The sequence below is a fragment of the Microcaecilia unicolor genome, chromosome 5 (genome assembly GCF_901765095.1).
Source record: "Microcaecilia unicolor chromosome 5, aMicUni1.1, whole genome shotgun sequence".
Taxonomy (NCBI): Eukaryota; Metazoa; Chordata; class Amphibia; order Gymnophiona; family Siphonopidae; genus Microcaecilia; species Microcaecilia unicolor.
Window position 1 is genome coordinate 212,045,573 of NC_044035.1, and position 24,210 is coordinate 212,069,782.

General features: G+C 50.4%; 1 protein-coding gene across 1 annotated transcript in view; it reads left to right on the top strand.

Annotated features, from left to right (window-relative positions):
• Positions 1 to 1,859: 1,859 nt before the first annotated feature.
• EXOC3L1 (exocyst complex component 3 like 1) overlaps positions 1,860 to 24,210 on the top strand; it is a 434,251-nt gene continuing 411,900 nt past the window's right edge. Inside the window, exon 1 of the mRNA XM_030203745.1 lies at positions 1,860 to 1,920. Coding sequence (XP_030059605.1) covers positions 1,884 to 1,920 — 37 coding nt within the window. The 5' untranslated portion in view covers positions 1,860 to 1,883. The remainder of the gene's footprint in view (positions 1,921 to 24,210) is intronic.

Consider the following 24,210-nt stretch of genomic DNA (forward strand, 5'->3'; position numbering starts at 1 on the left):
GCTGTATTTTAAAAAATCTTACCTTGGGGTGCGGCATCCACAGTGAAGGCGAGCGGTGCTTCAGACTGCCTTCGCATGTGTCTCAGCTCTGCCTCTGGTCCTGCCCTTCCGGAAACAGGAAATGAGGGCAGGACCAGAGGCAGAGCTGAGACACATGCGAAGGCAGTCTGAAGCGCCGCTCGCCTTCACTGTGGACGCCGCACCCCAAGGTAAGAATTTTTAAAATACAGCCAGCACTTAGGAAGGCGAGGGGCTGCCGGAGGACAGGTCGTGCTTGGAGGGCAGAGAGGGAAGGAGGCGCGGGGGCGTGGAAGTCGGAGGAGAGGGGGGGCGTGGTCCTCGGAGGGAGGGGGCGTCCTGCAAGTCGAAGGGGAGGGAGGGAGGCGCAGGGGTGTGGAACTCGAATGAGAATGGGGGGCATAGAACTCGGAGGAGGGGAGGGAGGGGGTCCTGGAACTCAAAGGGGAGGGGGCCTGGAACTCAGAGGGCACAGAGAGAGAGAGGTAGGGAGGGGGGCCTGGAACTCAGAGGGGAGAGAGATGGAGGGAGGGAGGGAGGGGGGCCCTGGATATGGGTGGATGGAGGAGAGGCCAGGGGAGAATGCAGAGTTGATGCACATGTAGGGGGGGAGGGCAAGGGACAGAGGAGAACTGCTGCACCACGATGGATGCAGGGGGCAGGGGAGAGATGCTGCACATGAATGGATGAAGGGGGCAGGGCACAGAGGATGCTTGCTGCATATGGATGAATGCAGGGGAGAGAGCATAATTGGTGCACAGGGGACACACACTACACTCTCTCACTCACACAGACAGACACACACATTCTGTCTCTCAATCACACACACTCTCTCTCTCTCTGACACACACTCTTTCTCTCTCACACATACTCTCTCCTAACAGTTCCTTTAAAAACATAATTGCCATTAGAGGACAACCTTGCTAACGCCCATTTAATTTCTTTCAGAAACAGGCCTTTTTTTTTTTACTAGTTATATACATATTTCAGGGAGCCATTCTTATTTTAAAACATTTTGCAATTTGTATTGTAGCACATGGTGCAATACAGCTAAAAGGGTAAAAAGTATCTGTCCTGTGCCAGCAGAACACAATCCAAGAGACTGGCTTTACAAAGGCCAGCATTCAGCACTGCGCTCCATTTTACTGATTTGTTGAATCATCATTTTTTTTCTCTGGCCATTAGGAGAAGGAAATGAAAAACATTAGGGGGACAAAAGTCACTATCCCAAACAGGGTCATCTGCCTAATGCTCCTTTTTCTCATTCCTCTCTCTTCCTTCCTGCCTCTTCATGCATGACACCCTGGTCTCCCTCTCATATTCCACTGCCTCATCCTTATCCTATCCTACCCTTCCCTTACCCTCAAATTGTAGAAGTCCTTCCGTGGTTTCTGTAACTCCATAGCCAGTAGCACTCTGTACTCAAGCCTTTGCCCTTTCTGCCCTCTACCCATGCTCCATTATAGGAGCAGATTGCAGTTGTAAAATACCTAGGATTTGCCACTCCTATGTTCCAGTTCCTTTTCTCAGCTCTGAAAAACAGCAACACCCCATCAATAATTGAATCCGTGTAATCTCTGCTCGCTAGTCCCTGCTGAAGGACAGTGCATGTAGTTGAGCAGTGCAGATGCAGCCAGCGCATGCATGCGCTCATCACACCCAATTGCACAGAATACAATGCTAGGCCACTTCCTTTCGGCATCCTGAGTACGAGGCTCTTCGCTGGAATACAATGAACCTTGCAGGATGTTTATGTTGAATTGCTAAAGGAAGCCACATTCTCTCTCCAGCCCTCCCCCCTCCCCATTTGTGGTCAGAGCCCTGGACACCGGCTGCAGAGAGCAAGCTGAAAGCCGCTCCTGGGCATGTCTGCAGTGGAAGATTTCGGAGGAAGCAAGAAAGGTTTGTGAATCACTATGCCACTGCTCGTCTCCGTTAACTTGGGAGGGGAGGAGGGGGGTACAGATAATGGAAAGATCTGTCCCAGCGCATTTCTCCCTATTGACCCATTATGTCTATTATCATCAATCCACAGTTGAAGTTCTTCATATTACCTCCTGAACTTTATAATGTTTTCCACCATCTGTGGTTATTGGAACAGGTGTTCAGGCTTTGGCTCTGAAATTTGACAGTTCTACTTTTTTGTTGTTGTTTTGTTTTTAATAACTCGTGCGTTCATTCTTGCTGCCTAGTCCTCTATGCTGCTCCTTTCCACCCCTTTGTGATGTACAATGGTGTGTGTGGTTGTAGAGTAGGGAAGGAGTGGGAGAAAAAGAAGAAATAAAGGTAGAGCAAGGAAACATTTGTTCTTATCTTGTTCACAAAAACAGACAAGGTGGTGGGTAAAATATGTCCCCAGTCAGTGTCCTCCTCTATCAGCTAATCTGTGAACACTAGCCACAGTGGAGTTCAAGGACAAATGTGGAGCAGACCCAAGCAATTTGTTTGCTATGCAGGGTTCACTATGGTGGGTAGAATTTGTCTGTAAAATTGGACCATGGGAGAAATTTATGGGGCCCTTCTAATGAGCTGTGCTAATGGCCCCTGTTCTAAAAAGGTGGCTGCATAATAAAGGTGTGGGGAGGAAATGAGGATGACATGGGCAGGTAGAGGTGTGGCCAGCTGTGACAGCTAGCATACTGGTCTGTACCGAATGTTAGTTGTCACAAGTGCTGGTAGTGCAGCTTAATTTACAGCCACCATTTTAGAATTCTACCTAGTGGTAGTACCGTGACACTACTGCTAGGGGTCACAGGTGTCATTTTTGATTCAGGCACTGACCTGGGTGTCAGTGGAGAAAAATTGCTTTCACCAATTGTCTTCTGGGTACATCCTGGGAAGAGCTTATTTTGGAATGGTGGTGGTAGTGGTGTGTCAATGGCCCTGGGATGTTAGGGCTGTCAGTAGAAAGGGGTTGGGGTTGTGTTGGGAGGGTCTGGATTTTGTTCGGTGATAGGATCTGTGTCAGAGGCAGGGTTATTATGTCAGGAGGTTTAGGATTGTGTTGGGAGGGGTTGGGGTAGTGCAAGAGGGGCTTGAGGACATTGGATATTTGGGGAGGGGATCAGCTGTCAGGGAAAGGTGTGGGGGATATTTTTGAGTGGGCCAGTATTGCACTACCTGCAGCGGCAGATAGCACTGATACTCTGCGGTGCCATGCATTAATACATAGTAGATGACGGCAGAAAAAGACCTGCATGGTCCATCCAGTCTGCCCAAGACAAACTCATATGTGTATACCTTACCTTGAATTTGTACCTGTCCTTTTCAGGGCACAGACCATATAAGTCTGCCCAGCAGTATTTCCCGCCTCCCAACCACCAGTCCCGCCTCCCATCACCGGCTCTGGTACAGACCGTATAAGTCTGCCCTCCCCTATCCTCGCCTCCCAACCACCACCCCCTCTTCCCCCCAACTGCTCCGCCACCCAATTTCAGCTAAGCTTCTGAGGATCCATTCCTTCTGCACAGGATTCCTCTAAGCATATCCCACGCATGTTTGAACTCCGTTACCGTTTTCATCTCCACCACCTCCCGTGGGAGGGCATTCCAAGCGTCCACCACCCTCTCCGTGAAAAAATACTTCCTGACATCTTTCCTGAGTCTGCCCCCCTTCAATCTCATTTCATGTCCTCTCGTTCTACCGCCTTCCCATCTCCGGAAAAGATTCGTTTGCGGATTAATACCTTTCAAATATTTGAACGTCTGTATCATATCACCCCTGTTCCTCCTTTCCTCCAGGGTGTACATGTTCAGGTCAGCAAGCCTCTCTTCATACGTCTTGGAACGTAAATCCCATACCATCCTCGTAGCTTTTCTTTGCACCGCTTCCATTTTTTTAACATCCTTCGCAAGATACGGCCTCCAAAACTGAACACAATACTCCAGGTGGGGCCTCACCAACGTCTTATACAGGGGCATTAATAGTCTGCTGTGTGTGGTAATTGCAGAGCAAATGCAGGCCACGCCCTTGCATTTATTCATTTATTTATGACATTTGTACCCCACATTTTCATAAACAAGTTTGGGTTCAGTGTGGTTCACAAATAAAAGAATTGATCATGTTGAATTACATTAGATGTACTTTCAAGGAACGTGTGTGGAAAACAAAATAATTAACAGAATATGATTCATTAGAATTGACAGGAATAGTACGACTTGAAGATTATACATTGAGTTAGTTGCATTTGTCAGCAAGTGATGAATTTACCAAGTGAGTCTTTAAACAGTTTGCGAAATTGTATGACATATATTCTTAGGAAGGGTGTTCCATCTCTTAGTACACTGGTAAGAGAATCCAGCATTATGAATTGTTTTATATTGAAGATTACTGCAATTTGGGAAGTAGAGAACCAGGAATTACCGCATGTTAAGTTTTGCTTTAAACATGCGGTAAATGCAAAACTTAGAACATAGAACAAAAGAGTAGCCATACTGGGCCAGACCAATGGTCCATCTAGCCCAGTATCCTGTTTTCCAAACAGTGGCCAAGCCAGGGCACAAGTACCTGGCAGAAACCCAAATTGTGGCAACACTCCATACTACAAATCCCAGGGCAAGCAGTTGCTTCCCATGTCAGCCTCAGTAGCAGACTATGAACTTTTCCTCCAGGAATTTGTCCAAACCTTTTTTAAACCCAGATACGCTAACCACTGTTACCACATCCTCCATCAAAGAGTTCCAGAGCTTAACCATTCGTTGAGTGAAAAAATATTTCCTCCTATTTGTTTTAAAAGTATTTCCATGTCACTTCCTTGAGTGTCCCCTAGTCTTTGTACTTTTGGAACGAGTAAAAAATCTATTTACTTCTACTTGTTCTACACCACTCAGGGCTCTTATGTCTTTAAAATTTTTGAGGCTTTCCAAGTCAGTTAAATAATGAAAAGTCTATGCTGTGTTGTAGGTTTCAACACAAGCTGAATTTATTATCCAGACCCATTGCAGAATACTTGGGCATTAAGACCTGTTTCAATCATGACTATCCTGCTTATAATCGAACGAAAAAAACGCCCAAGAGCCGACCTAAATCGGGAGATGGACGTTAATCTCACAAAAACGAGTAAATCCATATAATCGAAAGCAATGTTTCAGTGCGTCCGTGTCGCTCGTACGTGGACGTAAAAACGCCCAAATAAGAGGCGTGTCGGGGGCGTGTTAGGGGCGGTGATACGACGTGGACGGGTACAACGTATAACGAATAGCGAAATGGCTCTGGTTGAGCGGGAAGATGGGCGTAATATGATGGACCCGAAATAAAAGCGACCAGAGCAAGGGGGAAAGCGTCTTGAGACCCATTAGCGATTGTGTGTAGTTGGAGAGTGGCGATATTGTTGGTGGAAGAGCGGAAGTGGTGGTTGCAGAGAGAAAGCCGAGCGTGTTGAGTACCTGTGACCGTCGTCTGTGTGCCCTGCCTCTTTTTGTGTCATACCCTTTCAACCGTTCCTTACTCCTACTCCTTTGCTCCATCGCCCCCTTCCCCTCCCCCTATCCCTCCCCATTCACTCTTCCCACGTGTATACTCTATTCCCTGACCTCCGTTTGTCTCTGTGTGCCTGTACTGTTTGGCGAGTGAGTGGCCAGAGGGCGTGGTGGCTGGAAGTGACAGATCTGTGTGTGTTGCTGTTTGTTTGACTACTAGTCCTAATACTTGCACTGGTGGTGGGGATATGGATGCACTTAATGCACTTGTGGCATGCATGCTACACGAAGAGGCCACCCACCGCAGGAGGTATTCACGGCCCCGAGTGTTTAGGCCCCGCACCACCTTCCTACAACTCACTGACCAGCAGTGTCTAACAAGGTTCAGGTTTGATAGGGCCACCATTCGTCAGCTGTGCGAGCAGCTGACACCCCTCCTTCAGCCCCAGACACGTAGGAATAACCCCATCCCTGCCCACCTCAAAATCACTTCCGCTCTCTCTGTCCTGGCCACTGGCAGTTTTCAATCCGTATTAGCTGCTAACACAGGCCTCACCCAGGCTTCTATTTCACACTGTCTCACCCAGTTCCTGGATGCCTTCATAACTCACACCTCACACTACATCACTTTCCCCACCACCCCCCAGGCCCTGCACAACAACATGGCCGCCTTCTATGCTGTTGCTAGATTCCCCTCGGTCATCGGTGTGATAGACTGCACACACGTAGCCCTCAGACCCCCCCGGGCACACGAAGCCACCTACAGAAATAGGAAGGCATTTCATTCTATGAACATGCAAGTTGTATGTGATGCCCAGGGGGAGATATTAGACGTGTGTGCCAGGTACCCCGGCTCCAGCCACGATGCCTACATCCTACAGCACTCGGGCATCTTCCGCAGGTTCGAGCGAGGGGAGTTCATTGGTGGATGGCTACTAGGTAAGTGCAACATGCATGTACCACCCATACTAGACCTCCTCCACTGGGCAACCCTCCGCCCTGGCTTCCTCCACCACAACCCACTATCCAAATCCCCCCGCCCCCCCTGTACCTGCTCCAAGCGATACACACTCATCTATCTCATTCTGCTTTTCTGCAAAGGTGACCGAGGCTACCCGCAGAGGACATGGCTCATGACCCCCCTGATCCACCCACAACCAGGGGCAGAAGAAACCTACAACAGGAAACATCGCAGCACCCGGGGGATCATTGAGCGCACCTTTGGTTTATTGAAAAACCGCTTCCGCTGTCTGGACCGGTCTGGAGGAGAGCTGCTCTACAGTCCAGAAAAGGTGGCCAAGATCTTTGTGGCGTGCTGTATGTTACACAATTTGGCCCAGCGCAGAGGACAGCCTCTCCCAGAGGAGCCACAGCCACCACCAGAAGAGGCCCCAGATGAGCTGGAAGAGGAGCCCCCTCCACCCCCAGCCCACAGAGCAGAGCTCAATGCCTACCAGCTTGGCGTAAGAGCAAGACAAAGACTCATTGAAACAAGTTTTAGGTGAATGTAAGTGAACATTTATTTTGTACATACAGTGCATATGTGTTTGGTCAACCCCACCACCACCACCACCACCACCCCCCTCCCACACCCACCCCCCTCCCACCAACCCTCACCCTACAGCATGTCCCATCATTTTCCCCTTCCCTTCCCCCGTCCCCTCCTACCCCTCCCACGCCCTTCCTTTGCAGCTGGTGCTGCATGGGAAGTCTCTTCTGAGCTGCTGCTCCCAGTGTCCTCCTCCCTATCCCCACGGCAGCCTGCGGCTTCGGCTGCACCGTGGAAATCGGGCCACCTTCTTGCTTCTAGTCGTCTGGCCACAGGACCCAGAATGGGAGCAGAATTCGCGGGTGCTGCAGGAGTGGGTGCGGAGGCTGAGGAGCGCAATGCCCACCTCTTAGCTGGTGGTTGCTGGTGGTCAGTGGAGGAGGATGTTGATGGCAGGGGCTGCTCCAGCAGCACGGGGGCTGGAGTAGGCGCGGTGCCCTGAGGGCGCAGGTGTTGGATGCTTTGCTCCAGCCGTCTCAGTTGCTGGAGCACCTCCTGGTGGCCTTCACGGTGCGCCTGGAGGAGTTCCTGGTGTGCTCGTTGCTGTGCCTCCAGTGCTTGGCGCTGCAGCTCCAGTTTCTGCTGGCGGTACTCCTCCAAGCGCACGTTGTGGCGGAGTAGCTCCGTGGCCAGCCGCAGGAGTTGCCTCCTTTGGCCGGATGGCCTCTGGCGGGGAGCTGGGCCCTCCTCCTCCTCAACAAAGTCCTCCGGTGCTGGAGGTGCGGCCTCTGCTGGTGCAGGTGGTGGTGGTGGTGGCAGAGGCTGGACAGCTGGTGCAGGTGGTGGTGGTGGCGGCAGAGGCTGGACAGCTGGTGCAGGTGGTGGTGGTGGTAGTGGCAGAGGCTGGACAGCTGGTGGTGGTAGAGGCTGGACAGCTGGTGCAGGTGGTGGTGGACGCGGAGGATGCACAGCTGGTGCAGGTGGTAGAGGCTGGACAGCTGGTGCAGGTGGTGGTGGATGCGGAGGATGCACAGCTGGTGCAGGTGGTGGAGGCTGGACTGCTGGTGCTGCAGGCTGTGGAGGTTCAGGCTGGACGGATGGTGTAGGGCGTTGGCCTTGCAGGCCACTAGGGCCAGCCTCCTCTGAGTCTTCACCTGTATAGCACAAGAGTGAGGAATAGTGTTGGTGCAAATAACCCACTTTTGTCTTTCAGCATTCATATACATTGGTATGTCCCCCAACCTGATGACCCAGCAAAGAGATGAGATGGTGAGGAGGAATGGAATTGACACGGGTACGAAAGAGAGAGGCCCGCAGGCAGCTGGGTAGAGGTGGTGGATGAGCAGCCAAGAGAAGGACACCACTCACAACGTTGTGCACAAGCTGTTAGTTGTATAATTGTTAAATTGAACAACATTGCAGCATGTGTTGTGTTACTACTGATTTGCTAAACTGCATAGAACTGCTTTATGACCCCCATTACAGGCTCCTTCAGTTGAATGCATGTGGCCCACACTCAGTAGAGCACAGAGGTCACAGGAGGAACTAGGCACAGTTTGGTAATGGGAAAATAGGAGGGAGTAGTAGGGAAGGACGGCCCCCAGAGTTCTGCCACAGTAGTAACCTACACACACCCATAGGAGCCAACTGGAAAGTAGTATTGGGGGTGCTAAGCCCAGTGACCAACACTCCTCCCTGCACAGCTACATGATCTTTCCTCAATATTGGGGGTGCTCACACACACACACAGCACCCACCCTGTCTGCTTGCTCCTATAACACACATGACCACTACCACTACTCAAATAGAGCTTACAATTAATTCTATAAATATGGGCACACAGGACAAGTAAGAGGAAACCCAATGACAATGGTAGGGATAGGGAGTAAGGGTAGAGAGCTAGTGAGTAGGGGTTACCAGGTCAAAACAGCATCATAAAGGTGGCCTGTTACTATACATAAAGACAGCCAGAGATACTCCCCCCCCCCACCTATCTCCCTCCCTCCTCCTGCCCCCCACTCCTCACCTCCCTCCCCCTGACCCCAACTTCTATAACACAAGTGTACTGCAGCACAACAGATACCCCAACTGCATAATGAAACACCTACCTGAGTCCTCAGCCTGGCCCGAGGTGTCCATGGAGCCAATCCCGTGGATGCCCTCCTGGGGTAGGAGGGAGTACACCATCAGCTCCATGGGTGTAAGGTTGGCAGTGTCATTGCCTGGGGGATTGGCCCCCGCCTTCCTCCGAACATCCCTCCTCAGCTTCCGCCACTTCCTCTTGCAGTCCTCCACGTCTCTCCCAGCATGGAAGACAGCATTCAGGCTGTCCCGTACTGCCTCCCATTCCCGCTGCTTTACTGTTGCTGCCAGCCTCTGCCCTGTGGGAGCAAACAGACTCCGGTGCCGCTGTACAATTTCTTGCACCAGGAGCTCCACCTCTGCCTCGAGAAAATTACCCTTCCGGGTCGGCGGCATGCGTGGTGGCATTGTACCAATGGGATTTTCGAAAATACGGAGTGGGCGTTTATATGGGCGCCAAGAACGCCCATTGAGACGGGGGAATAGGCGATTCTGATATGGGCGTTTCTTTTTCCATTATACACATATTTCCTAAGCGTGCCCAGCTCAGATAGCGATTAGGAACACATGGTTTCGATTATGAGTAGTAAAGTATGGGCGTCTCCACCTGCCTTCCCTTTCTTCATTGCCATTTTACCTGCCATTTCCTGCACTGAGACCTTGCCGGTTGTTCGTAATAATCATTTACAGGGTTTTACCCTCACTTAGCATGCTTGGGTACACCTGTGTATTTAGGGGGGGGGGGGGGAATTATTGTTGGCCCTCAGCCACCACGCCTTCCGTTTCCTCTCTTCCACATCGCCTGATTCTCCCTTCCTTTCTCCCATTCTCTCTGCCTGGTTGTAGCAGGCAGTGTGTGGGGGCCACGAATTTGCTACACTCACCCCAAATCATGCACCCCTCGGTAACGGTCATTTCAATCAGGGAGATGTGTAGCTAATGTTCCAGAAGATAAAAGGCGCACTACACAGTCTTGAAACAGACGTTCATGGTAAGCTCTCATTTGTCTGCCACCTCTTCTCTTTGTGCTCATAGTCAAGGAGTGTGCATTCACTGTATGTATGTAGTCTGGAGTCAGATGTTAGGTAGCTCTGTTTTCACCAGGTTCCTGTGCACTGTACTGTGGGGTTGGCAGGTCCTCAGTGGTGTGGGCCAGCTGTTGGAGGTGCTGTATTGGTTCCCGGTAGCTTCCATCTTCCTTGTTTATGTGGTGTACCCCAGTCCCCATTTATGAAGTGGCCACCCATTCTCAAGGTCCATAGGCGGGGGAGGGGAGAATGATTAATGCAATGGATGTGTATAGCACATTATGGAACACCTTCCTAAATTGCTCCATAGGTAGTAGGGTAGGGAACATGCACATTACATTGTTTTTAATCGGTAGCCTGGACAAAATGATCGAGGTGGCTACAGGTAGTGCCACTGAGGCCTATGACGTGGTGGTGAGGGAGAGGGGTGTGTGTACAGGTACCAACCCAAAGTAACTGGTGGTGGCTAAAGCCTGGTGGCTGCTGTGGCCTAGTGGTTAGAGCACCAGCCTTATAATCATAAGGTTGCTGGTTCAAATCCCACCTAAGGCAAGTCACTTCAGGGACAAAGTTTGACACAAACCAGAATACTTGAATGTAACACACCTTGATCAACTACTGGAGAAAGTGTGATCACACCTGCAAATAATGAGCACCATTTTTATTTGTGCCCTTCCCTAACACAAGTATTACATTGCAACTGTGATGAAGTAACCATCCATCTATTGGGTTTCCCATTGTTTCCCTTTTGCTCCTCAGCATTATATACCATAGCTGATGTATTCAATGTGAAAATATGAGCCAGCTGTTTGTAGGTCCTTCTTGGCCCCCCCCCCCCCCCCACCAATGTGGCTTGTGGGTAAGGATATGTGTCCATCAGACAGCAAACACTGTGTATGTGGTACCTGGAGTTATGTGGAAGTGTGTACCTGGCAGATCACACGTGGTACAATATTCATCTCTTATTGATGGCACTCTGTATTGTGGGTCAGTATGGTGGAGGGGAGGGAGGAAAGAAGGAAGGGAGAGAGAGATGCTGGCTGGCCATTTTTATTCATGAACACAAATATCCAGCCAGCCTCCCCGGCCCAACCCCCCTGCACATATATAGCCATGCAGGTTGGAATGAACAGGTGGCGTTCTGTCTGGCCAACATTCTCAGACATACATCACCTTCTCATTCACACAGCACATTTAATGCTATGCATATTGCTGCCTCCTTCCTCTCAACTCAACAGCACCATTTGGTGATATGTAATGCACAAGGGAGACAAACACACACACACACACCCTGATAGTTATATTATAACAAACATTTATTTCCCCCCCCCACCCCCACCCCTACAAAATAACCCCAACAATGCCCTCCTCCCCCCCCACAACTCCCCACACACCCCAACAATTCCCTCCCCCACCCCCCACAGAACCCCCAACATTTCCCTCCCCCCACACACACAACCCCAACAATTCCCTCCCTCCCCCCACACACACAACCCCAACATTTCCCTCCCCCCACACACACAACCCCAACAGGCCCCCCCTATTTAAATTAAGGGCGGCCACGCCCTCTTAGTAAGGCCCTCTGTAGCAGGGCAATGAGCAGCCCCAGCAGTACCCTTAGTGGGCCCTGGAGCTGCTCATTGCCCTGCCGTAGGGCTGTCACCTCCTGCAGCAGCTGTTGCTGGCCAACTAGAAGTTGCTGCTGGCCAACTATAAGTTGGTGCTGGCCATCTACCAGCTGCTGCAGGAGGCGCACTACCGTAGCCGGGCCAAAGGCTGGAGGTGGGCCAGGGGACACGGAAGATGGCCCAGGGGATGGAGGTGGGCCAGGGGACACAGAAGCTGGCCCAGGGGATGGAGGTGGGCCAGGCGATGGCGCTGCAGGTGGGGAGGGAGAGCCCTCATAAGGAGCTGCAGGTGGGGAGGGGTCCTCAGGAATGTCTATGATGAGGACTCCCTCCTCCGAGTCCTCCTCCTCCTCTTCTCCCTGGTGGCCCGCCTCCTGGCCTGGCTGCTGCTCCTCCTCCTCCTCCATGTGCCCCTCCTCCTGCTCCTCCTGCTCCTCCTCCTGCTCCTCCTCCTCCTCCTCCTCCTCCTCCTGGAGGTGGTGGCCCTCCTCATCCTGCCGCTCAACTTCCTGCTGGTGGAGCCCTGTGTATGTAAAAGGAGTGTGATTGAGATCAGTGCATACACCATGGCTTGCATAGTGCAGTAGCTGGGTGGCGTGAGGCAGGGGATGGGGCAGGGTGTGGTAAGGCGTAGCCTATGCCCACGGGGAATGAGCTGCATCAGATGACATGAAACAGAACCCTGGACCCTCCTCTGACACACACCACGCAGGACATGTGGGCATACCAAATTCATTGCTGACCAGCATGTTTGCATTGTGAGATGCAACGAGGGGTTGATGGGCAGTTGTTGTAGGAGTTATTGGGGGGGGGGCAGTGGGAAGGGTGTTGAGCACAATTCTTTTATGTGATTTAGGCCATAACATGCAGTAAAAGTAGGGCCTCAGGCACCTGTACCAGGACACAGTAATCAGCCACCACAATAAGGGGAATAGTAAAGTGTGGCATATCATCTCATTCATCTCGGGGGGATGGTCGGACGTTGCAAGCACGCTCATGGGAGAACCCCTGCAACCTGCATCCTTGATCTGGGACAGATATGGTATTACTAGGTGGCTATTAGGCACATGGGAAGTGATATTGTACAACACATTTGCTTTATTCATGAAATGTATGTAGTAATGTGTACAGGTGTCCTGTTTTTGAATACTTACGGCGAGCCCTGAGGTGCCTTCGCACCGCCCGGATGAGGTCGGGCCTCTCCCGCCTTACCCGGCGGAACCGCCTCCTTAGGGACTCGAGGTCCCGGTGGACTCCAAAGCGTCTGTAAGATATAAGTTTGTAGAGCAGGGGTCAGGGGTGTTGGTCCTTTTTGTCCTCTGCACACATTCATTTGCTATTCACATACTAGAGAGAGAGGGTCTACAGTGTTGGGGGGGGGCACCTCCATTGGTAGTGAATCATAGGAGCCACCTTTTTACCATTTTGGGGGGTGGAACCCCCAGTGGAGATGACCCCTCCCTCCATACATATTTGATATTGGGGGTGGGGTGGTGAAGCACCCACAGCAGCCACCGAGTTGGTTCCTATGCAGATGATGCCAGAGAGGTGGGCATGAGGCCAGACAGTACCGTTTGTATACATTATAATGTATGCTTGTTAAACTACTTTATATGTGTTATCATGACCATGTTATAAAGTATGGTATAGGTTTCATTGGTCTCATGCTTCCACTATTCGGAGGCGTTGTAACCCACTGGCTGCAAAGAGGGGTTGGAAAATGTGGCCTTCACATAACTAACGAAATTTTCACATAACACTAATAGCATAGTCACGATACTAACCTAACGAAATACATTCTTGTAGGGATGTGGGAATGGTGGTCGTTTAAATAACATACAAATTATTAGTGATTGTGCATGTTCCTATATTACTCATGATCCTTGCATGGACACTCCAGTTACTGGTGGTAACATTGATGACGGAGCTGTTATATGTGTAGGTACAGGAGGGGAGGGGGGTTGGGCCATAACCTTACCTTTCTAATCGTTCCCGGATGCGGGACCAGGCTCGCATGGCCTGCAGCCTGGGGGGCAGGTGGTGGTGCTGTATGAAGAGGGTGTGGCGGTGCCTTACGCACAGCCTGACGAGGAGCAAACTCTCCTCCTCGCCAAAATTGGGCTCTCGCCTTTGTGCCATTTTTCCACGTGTTGGAAAAGAAGTGCCTTATATAGACGACCTTGCGTGAGGGACGTCGTTTCATGCACAGCTCCATATATGGATGACCATTCCATATATGGCCCCTATCAGCACGTGGACGCCCTCGTAAGCATAGACGTCTTTGACGTGCACATGCCTGCAGGAGTGTGAAACGTGCCTTATATAGATGAGTATGACGCACCCCACCCGACCCTTTTCACATATACACAATATGCATTTACTGCATGTTCAGTAGGTGTACAGTGCATGCAGATCCGGACATTCAGATGGGCACATATGATGAAAGTATGGGTGGAGCAGCATGATATGTCTGTAGTTGACACATATATGCGTTCCTCATATATTTCCGTACCCGGATGGCCTGAACAACATGTACTGTACTTGCGATACACCTTTGTACATTATTTTACACACCACGTGATTTGGTCATTTGCACCTGCAATAATCGACCATCTTAGGGCGCCCAATTTAGTCACGCTTCTGCGCTCGTCATTTGATTGTTTTCTTACAGGGATAATCGATTATCGAAAAACGCCCACACTATTTTTCCATTATACAGGTCTATTTTTGGACGTTATCGTAAGAACGCCCTAATTCGTACTTGGACGATCTTTCCATTTTGCCCCTCCATGTGACCCAAAGGTTCCCTAAATGACCAAATAACCACTAGCAGGATTAAGGCATAAACCCCCTTAATCCCCAGTAGTCACTGATCCCCAAAGCTATGAAAGAAACAGTACATACCAGCCTCTATGATAGCTTCAGATATTATGGCCAGTCGCATTAGACAGCAAGCAGGTCCCTGTAGTAGCCTAGTGAACTGTAGAGAAGGGGACCAAGGCCCATATTCTACTCTAACTGGTACACTTGTGGTGGAACATATGAATGCCCCAAACCGTGCTAAAAACCTACTGTACCTACATATAGGTGACACCTGCAGGCATAAGGGTTATTGTAGTAGTGTACAGTACAGTTGGGTACAGTAGGTTTTTGATGAGTTTTGGAGTGCTCATCAAAAAATATAAGGGGGTAATGGTGAGATGTGCAACTGGGACCTTTTATGTGAAGTCCACTGCAGTGCCCTTTAGCAGTGGCGTACCTAGGGTAGTTGACACCTGGGGCTGGTCATTTTTTAACACCCCCCTCCAAAATCCAGTACTAGGCATACCGAGAATACAAAACACTCAGGACCTATAGAGCAGTTCTACCATACATAGTAACATAGTAACATAGTAGATGACGGCAGAAAAAGACCTGCACGGTCCATCCAGTCTGCCCAAGAAGACAAATTCATATGTTCTACTTTTTTTTTTATTTGTACTGTCCTCTTCAGTGCACAGACCGTATAAGTCTGGCCCGCCCTATCCCCGCCTCCCAACCACCAACCCCGCCTCCCAACCACCAGCTCTGGCACAGACCATATAAGTCTGCCCAGCACTATCCCTGCCACCCACCACCGGCTCTGGCACAGACCGTATAAGTCTGCCCAGCACTATCCCCGCCTCCCAACCACCAACCCCGCCTCCCAACCACCAGCTCTGGCACAGATCGTATAAGTCTGCACAGCACTATCCCTGCCACCCACCACCGGCTCTGGCACAGACCGTATAAGTCTGCCCAGCACTATCCCCGCCGCCCAACCACCAGCCCCGGCACAGACCGTATAAGTCTGCCCAGCACTAGTCCCCCCTCCCAACCACCAGCCCCAGCACAGACCGTATATGTCTGCCCACACTAGCCCCGCCTCCCAACCACCAGCTCTGCCACTCATTCTAGGCTAAGCTCCTGAGGATCCCTTTCTTCTGCACAGGATTCCTTTATGTTTATCCCACGCATGTTTGAATTCCGTTACCGTTTTCATCTCCACCACCTCCCGCGGGAGGGCATTCCAAGCATCCACCACCCTCTCCGTGAAAAAATACTTCCTGACATTCTTCTTGAGTCTGCCCCCCTTCAATCTCATTTCATGCCCTCTCGTTCTACCGCCTTCCCATCTCCGGAAAAGGTTCGTTTGCGGATTAATACCTTTCAAATATTTGAACGTCTGTACCATAAGCAGTAATTTCTACGAGTCACACAAGGAAAAGGAAAGCATCTTAAACACTACAGTGAGCACTAGAACATCAATTCACCTATTGTAAAACGAAACCAGACAGAATAATACAGATCGCCGATCCTGCACGGTCAATGCCAACTGAAAGCCATGTCTTTTTCACAAACACAGATACACCTTAATCCACTATAGAATAAGTAATCATAAACTTTCTATTTAGACAAAAATTAAACTGAACCCCCAAGACAGGGATTGTCTTAACAAGTGTGGGGTCCTGTGCAGACCAATTTGGTGGGGCCCCATCCTAGCCCTGCCCCCACAGTAGCTCCACCCCACCCTAGCTCCACCCCATTGATAAGATTATTTCATTTTTAGAAATTTTTTTTATTTATGAAATTTCAAATAAAGACAAATGAAGCTAAACTTGTACAAAAAAACTGATTGAAATAATCACAATGCTATCATGAAACCTCCCCTCCCCAGAAATTATTCAGTTCAAGTCCACTACAATTAGTAGTTCCATTTCTCATAACAAAGGAGAATAAAGGAAAATATTAAGAAAAGATCCAGTACTTTCAAATTCCCCTATTACAAGGGGTGCAAGGGAATAGGACACAAAAGGGAAACAGTGAACATGGAGAGGAAAAGAGAGATGGGTGATACTGGACATAGAGGGATAGGGTAGGGAGAGATGCTAGAGGGAGGTGAAGAGGGGAGAGTCACAGGATGTGGAGAGTAGAAGGGAGATACCTGGGGAAGCAGTGGAGAAATTAAGTGACTAACAATAGGGGAAACACTGGGGAGGCAGGATGAGTGAGAGCGGAAGGATGAATGAAGTTAGGGGAGCACTGCAGCAAGGATGACTAAGGCTGACTAATACAGGCTACTGGGGAGATGAGAGGCTTGGACATAAATATTGGGAAAGGATAACAGGATCTGGAGTGGGAGAGCACTAAGGGAGGAAGATGGATGGGGATGTGTGGCAGCACTACTGAGAGAATGAATGATACTGGGAGGATGGAGGGTGACTGAGGTGTAGTGTGGAGTACAGGTGAGAGTGAGACTTGGGGTGAACCCTGGGGAAGGATGAGGCATATGAGACCACTTAGGGGAGGATGAGTAAGGCTCAGAAGGAAGAATTAATAAAATTAAGGTGCATTGAAGAAGGGAGGTAAAAGATGATTAAAAGGATATCTATGGGTAAAGGTGTGCAGGGACTGAAAGGGGAAGAAGGGGACTACTGTGGCTCACTGTCACTGGAAGCAGGGGTCTCAAGCAAAACCTTTGACAAAATGGTGGACATAGCTGAAACATTTCAAACCACCACAGAGACAGACAGTACTTTAATTTAAAAAGGTTCTTCCTAATTTAGTAAAAAATCTATCATCATACCTGGCTTGCTGCCTGCCTGCCTGGATTGGCACAACTGTTGTAGGCAGCCCTCCCCTGTCTGTTGCTTAGTTTGCTCGCCTCGCTCGGCTCCACAAGTCTGCACGGTCGCGCTCTCGCTCGCACCACAGTCAGTGACGATGGCTCACCACCTCGGACCAGGCTCCAACTTTTCCCGCTAAGTGACTCCTGCCCTCGCGGAAACAGGAAATACCTCATCAGAAGGCGGGACATTGAGCGGGAAGTGAAAAGCTGGAGCCTGGAGGTGAGCTGTCACGCTGCAACTGTCTGTCGCCGTTGGGGGCGGGGCTGTCACTGCTTCCTGGCTCGCTGCAAGCCTGCAAAGTTACTGTCGCCGCCTCGCCGGGGTCTCGGGAGCTGACGGCGGGCTCAGCGGGCCCAAGCTGGGGATGGGCGCCGCGCCGGTTGTGGCGGGAGCAGAGCGGCCGAGCTGCGGGATCATCATGAATGATGCGGACGGTCATCCGAGGCGAGCGGAGGTCGGAGCGGAGGCAGAGTTGAGGCGCACCGTGCGGGGCCCCCTTAGGCGCGAGGCCCTATGCGGTCGCCTTGGTCGCCTCTGCCTAAGATCGGCCCTGCCCCAAGATGCCAGACTCTGCATACAATGCAACACCATAGAAACAGAAAATGTCCCCTAGAACTGTGCAAAATATAAAGACAGCAGATGTAAATTTGAAAAAACTAACAAATACCAATCACCACTTTACAAATTAACAAATAGAAATAAAACAAATATCCTATATAATAAAAAGCACCTCCAACGTTCTGAAGCTGAGAAAGTGAAGCCTTGAAGCATTCATGCTCCTGCTGTATCCATCTCCTGAAATGATGTCACGTACTTCTGTGTTCGTAAAGACCAATCACTGGAAGGGAACGCTGCAGAGTTGCCAGGCAACGGAACACGATGTCACACGCATGAGGGTGTCGTTCCTCCCTCCCTCCCTTCCAGTTCCAGGCCCCCTACCTCCAAATTGTAAAAGTCAACTTCACTTACGAAGTCGGGTTTACGCCGGCCGACAGCAGCAGCAGTAACAGGCGTGCAGGCTCGACCCTTCTCTCTCTCTCAGCTTTGGTCCCACCCTTGCGGAAACAGGAAATGAGGGCGGGACCAGAGCTGAGAGAGAGAGAAGGGCCGAGCCTGCACGCCTGTTACCGCTGCTGCCGCCCGCCATAAACCCGACTTCGTAAGTGAAGATGACTTTTAAAATTTGAAGGTAGGGGGCCTGGAACTGGAAGGGAGGGAGGAAGGCAGGGATGACGACACTCTCATGCGTGTGACGTCGCATTCCGAGGGAGGGGATCCTGGAACTGGGAGGGAGGGAGGGGGGAACCTGAAACTTGGAGGGAAGGAGGGAGAGAGGGGGGAACCTGAAACTCGGTCCCCTGGAACTCAGAGGGAGGCAGGGGATGACCCTGGAACTCGGAAGGAGGGGACGACCCTGGAACTCGAAGGAACGACCCTGAAACTCGGAGGGAGTGAAGGGGTGGACGACTCTGGAACTCGGAGGGAGAGAGGGGGATGACGACCCTGGAACTCAGAGAGAGAGGGAGGGAGGACAACCCTAGAACCCGGAGAGGGAGGGGGAGGACGACCCTGGAACTCGGAGGGAGGGAGGGGGCGACCCTGGAACTCGGAGGGAGGGGGGACCCTGGAACTTGGAGGGAGGGGGATGACCCTGGAACTCTGAGGGAGGGAGGGGGGATGACCCTGGAACTCGGAGAGAGGGAGGGAGGGGACGACCCTGGAACTCGGAGGGAGGGAGGGGGCGACCCTGGAACTCGGAGGGAGGGGGGACCCTGGAACTCGGAGGGAGGGAGGGAGGGGATGACCCTGGAACTTGGAGGGAGGGAGGGGGGGACACTGGAACTTGGAGGAAGGGAGGGAGGGGGGGCCCATGGCACACACTCTCATTCTCACACACACACTCTCTCTCACAGACACACTCGCACCCAGTCTCACTCAGTCTCTGTCACACACACACACTCGCACATTCACTCTCTCTCACACAGTCACTCTCACACACACTCTCTCAAACATACAGACTCCGAGGAAAACCTTGCTAGCACCTGTTTCATTGGTTTCAGAAACAGGCCTTTTTTCCTAGTAGAAAATAAAATAATACCATTTTATTGGACTAATACATTTAGCTTTCAGAGGCCAAAACCTCCTTCCTCAGGTCAATACAGTATAGTGCTGTTACAGTATCCTATGCTGACCTGAGGAAGGGGGTTTTGTTCTCTGAAAGTTAGTCAAAATGTATTAAAATTAGTCCAATAAAAAGATTACCTTATTTACATGTTCTATTTATAAACGTTTATTAACATAGCTATAGTACTACTTTATCCTAAAGCAAAAAAATAAAAAATATATTTTATTTACAGTTTGTTGTCTTTGGTTTCTGCTTTCCTCATCTTCTTTTCACTGTGTTCTGTCCATCCAGCATCTGTCTTCGCTCTCTCTCTGCCATCCAATGTCTGCCCTCTCTGCCGTCCCCTCCATCCAATGTCTGCCCTCTCTCCCTGCCCCTTCCATCCACTGTCTGCCCTCTTTCTCCCTTCCATCCAAATCTGCCCTCTATCTCTGCCCCTGCCATCCACCATCTGCCCGTCTGCCTTCTCTCTCCCCTTCCATCCACTGTCTGCTCTTTCTATTCCTTCCATCCACTGTCTGCCCCTTCAATCCACCATTTGCCCTCCCTCTCCCATCCATCCAGGGTCTGCCCTCCCTCTCGCTCCCCCTTCCATCCAGGATCTGTCCCCTATCTCTCTGCCCCCTCTTTTCAGCCCCCAGTTTTAGCCCCATTATCCCACCTACCCCTAGTTCCAGTTCCAGCCCCAGCCCACATCTCCCACCTGCCCCTCTTTTCAGCAGGGCCGTGCCAATGGTCTCTGGTGCCCCCTACAGACTATCAGTTGGCGCCCCCCGCCCCCCCCCCCCCCGGTTTGGCACAAGATGCAAAGGAAATAGGAGCTGAAAGATGGAGTGCAGATCTTTTCAAGAAGGCATACCATAATCATCCATCTTAAACACTAAATAATAACACTACACAGGATCTATCCCTTCCCATCTTCAAATCCTTGCTTAAAGCCCACCTCTTCAATGTCGCTTTCGGCACCTAACCATTGGACTAACCAGGAAACCCAGATTGCCCCAATTTGATTGACTGCATTCTTGTCCCTTAAGATTGTAAGCTCCTTAGAGCAGGGACTGTCATTCTTTGTTAACTTGTACAGCGCTGCATAACCATAGTAGTGCTTTAGAAATGTTAAATAGTAGTAGTACTATACAAAACCGAAAGCCTATCACATGATTAATTACCCTCCTTGCTACCTATATTTAAGCACTACCACTTCAAACCTCATGTCGAATAGAATCTTTCTATAGCAGATGACTACTACTTATCATTTACAATCCATTTTATTACTCATCAGCTTATCTTCCTTGTTCCTTTCCTCCTGCCTTGGTATCCCCTCCTCCCCCCCCCACACACAGAAATTTCCTCCTTGTTTTTCCTATCTTCCTCTTTGCCTTTCTGTTCCATCAGTTCTTATTTTCCTTTCCTGCCCTTACTCTCCATTCCTTTGTTCCTCCCTGATTCTAGCTTGTTCTCCCCCCCTCCACAGAAATTTCCTTGCCTGCCTTGTCTTTCTTTTCTTCTTCCCCAGCTGGCCTGGTGGTTCCAGTTCCCCCACTCAACCTGCAGCCTCAAATGTACTTAAAGTAGGCCCACCACGCCACGCCAGCCAGCAGCCATTATAATGAAAAGTACAACAACAAGGGCAGGCAAAACCTTACCAATGATGTCCAGTCCACGCCACTGCCACAGAACAGCAGCGGATCCAAGCAGTGCGGTGCCGGCTCTTCTCTCCTCTCTCCTGCAGGGCAGCACTAACGCGGCGTCGGCACTCGGCTTGGCAACACCCCCCCAAGTCCTCCAGAGTTGGACTGCCTGCGAGGCTCCAGGCGCGTGTGTTGAAGAGCTGGGGGGGCGGTGCTAACAGTCACGAATGGAACGAGGCAGCGCTGCGCACGGGAAGGCAGCAATCAGAGCCAGCAGTGGCGCATGCGCATATAGTCGCCAAGGCGACTACGCGAGAGAGGTGAGGTTTAAATCTATATTTTTTAATTGACTCGGGCGGCGGCGCCCCTGAAAGGCAGACGCCCCCTGCCATGCTTACCCTGCTGAGTGGGTTAGCACGGCCCTGCTTTTCAGCCCCATTATCCCACCAGTCTCCAGTTTCAGCCCCAGCCCTTTTCTCCCACCAGTCCCGAGCTTCAACCCCAGCCACTTCTCCTTGTCCCCTTTTCAGCCCCGTCCACAGTTTCAACCCCAGCCCTTTTCTCCCACCAGTCCCGAGCTTCAGCCCCAGCCACTTCTCCCTGTCTCCTTTTCAGCCCCCCAGTCCCCACAGTTTCAGCCTCTGCCCCTTTTCAGCCCCCAGTTCCAGTACTAGCCCCCTTATCCCACCTACCTTTCTTTTCAGCCCCCAGTTCCAGTCCCATTCATCCACATGCCTTGCATTAGGGCCCTCCTTTTCAGCCCCAGACCCATTCTCCCTCCTGCCCCAGGCATGGCCCCATTCTCCCTCTTGCCCCCTTCTCAGACCCCAGTTCTAGCTCCAGGCCCCTTCTCCCATCTGAGCCCCCCCCTTCCCAGACCCAGTCCCCTTCTCCCATCTGAGCCCCTCCCCACCCCACCCAGACCCTTTCGTCCATCTGAGCCCCCTCCAAGACCCAGTCCCAGTCACCTTGTCCCATCTGAGCCCCGCACAGACCCAGCCCCCTTCTCCCATCTGAGCCCCCCCAGATCCAGTCCCCTTCTACTATCTGAGCCTCCCCCCTCCCCGACCCAGTCTCCACCTACCTACCAGCTCCGTCAACAGACGACCCTCTTCTGCTACGCGGCTGGCACCCAGCCTTTAAAACAAATCTGTGAAGCACCTTGCGTTTGCTCTGCTGTAAAAGAAGCAAATCGCCTCGTTGCATCAGCCCTTCCCTCACTGTGTGCCGATCTCGCGGAAATAGGAAGTTACATCAGAGGGCAGGACACAGTGAGGGAAGGGCCGATGCGACGAGGCGATTTGCTTCTTTTACAGCAGAGCAAACGCGAGGCGCTTCACAGATTTGTTTTAAAGGCTGGGTGCCGGCCGGGTGGCAGGAGAAGAGGGTCGTCTGTCGACGGAGCTGGTGGTAGGCAGGTGGGGATTACAGCTCCAGTGGAGCACCCCCCCACCTGCTGACACCCGGGGCGGATTGCCCCAACCGCCCCGCCCTTGGTACACCACTGCCCCCTAAGATTCTCCACTGCTCTGCTGGGATGTCTGTGTGGCCAGTCTGCTAAGAATGTAGGCCCCCTATATATCCAAATGACTTGTTTTTGTGCATTTTCCCCTTGAATATTTTTGAAAATGGTCCTAAAAGATAGCCGCACTGAGCACACAAATGTCTAGCAAATGGCCATTTTTGAAACAAAAAGTTGGACAATTTTATAGTTTGAAAATGACCATGTTTGCTTTTGGATTGTTGGACATTTTTCACAAAACATCCAAAACTGGATTTAGATGTCATATTGAAAATGCCCCTCCACGTGTCCAGTGCAAGATTACCAAAATATATTTGGGACTCCACTGCTGGGACGAGTAAAAAAAAAAAAAAAGGAAGGGTGGGCATATTGTTTGCAAGGGGTCTTACCATGGTGTTGAGAATAAAATGGGACACCCAGGGCCACTTCTTGTTGGTAGTGGTGATAGTGAATATACCCTAGAAAATTTGTATGTACCAAATGAGAATCAAGAAGGAGTTTTGATGCAAAATATCACTACTACCCTACAATATCAGAAAGGTAATCTTATTATAGTAGGTGACTATAATTTGACTGTTACTCCAAAACTTGATAATATGGGTGGGCAAACTATATACAATAGGAGGGAGAAAAGGGAGCTGGGGAAATTTACAGATTCCTTTAATGTAGTGGATGGGTGGAGTTGAATGCAGATGCATCTAGCTGAATAGGATTTCACATATTTTTCACATGTCCATCAAACCTACACCTGTATTGACTTTGTACTTCTTGATAAGGGACTGTTGTCATTGGTTGAAAACTGGAATTGAACCGACCACATACTCTGCTCTGGTATGGGTGGGACCGTGTGAGGGGTCTAAAGCTCCAGGTCTCCTGTATTGGAGAATAAATGATAGCGTTTTACTAGCCAGCTACTGTGAAGAAGATGACAGCATTTGGAGGAATATATCGCTTTTAATTCTAAAACAGAAGTCTCCCTAGAGGGATTATGGGAAGGGCTCAAAGCGACAGTGAGGGAACATTTGATAGCTATTGCATCACATGCTAAGAAAAATAAATTAGAAGACATTCATAGTCTTTATCAGACTGTGCAGAGGTTAGAGCATGCTCATAAGCAACAGTCAGGGAAGAGAGATTTATAGCTGGGATTAGAGGATGCATGCAGTAAACTCCGCGATAGGAAAGCAGAAGATCTAAACTATCCGTAGCAATTGTTGAAGCAAAAGAGTTTTTAATTCAGCAATAAAGCCAGTAGATTACTAGCCCATCATTTAAAGATTAAAAGGACACCAAATAATATCTTGCATATAAAAAAAAGTTGATGGTAGTGATGTATGGTGGGAGAGGGAGACACAAGAGCTATTTGTAGAATTTTATAAAGTATTGTACACCCCTGAGCATGAGGTGGAAGAATCTGTGATTGATAATTATTTAGATTCTATCTCACTGGAGAAAATGACTCCTTCAGATACAGCATGTCTGAATACACTCATTACCAGGGTGGAAGTCTGTCAGGCCCTTGGTTCCATGAGACCTGTGAAATCATCAGGCTTGATGGTTTCACAGTTAAGCTCTGTAAGCAATTTCAGGTTAGGCTTATTCAGGTCTTTGAATGATGATAG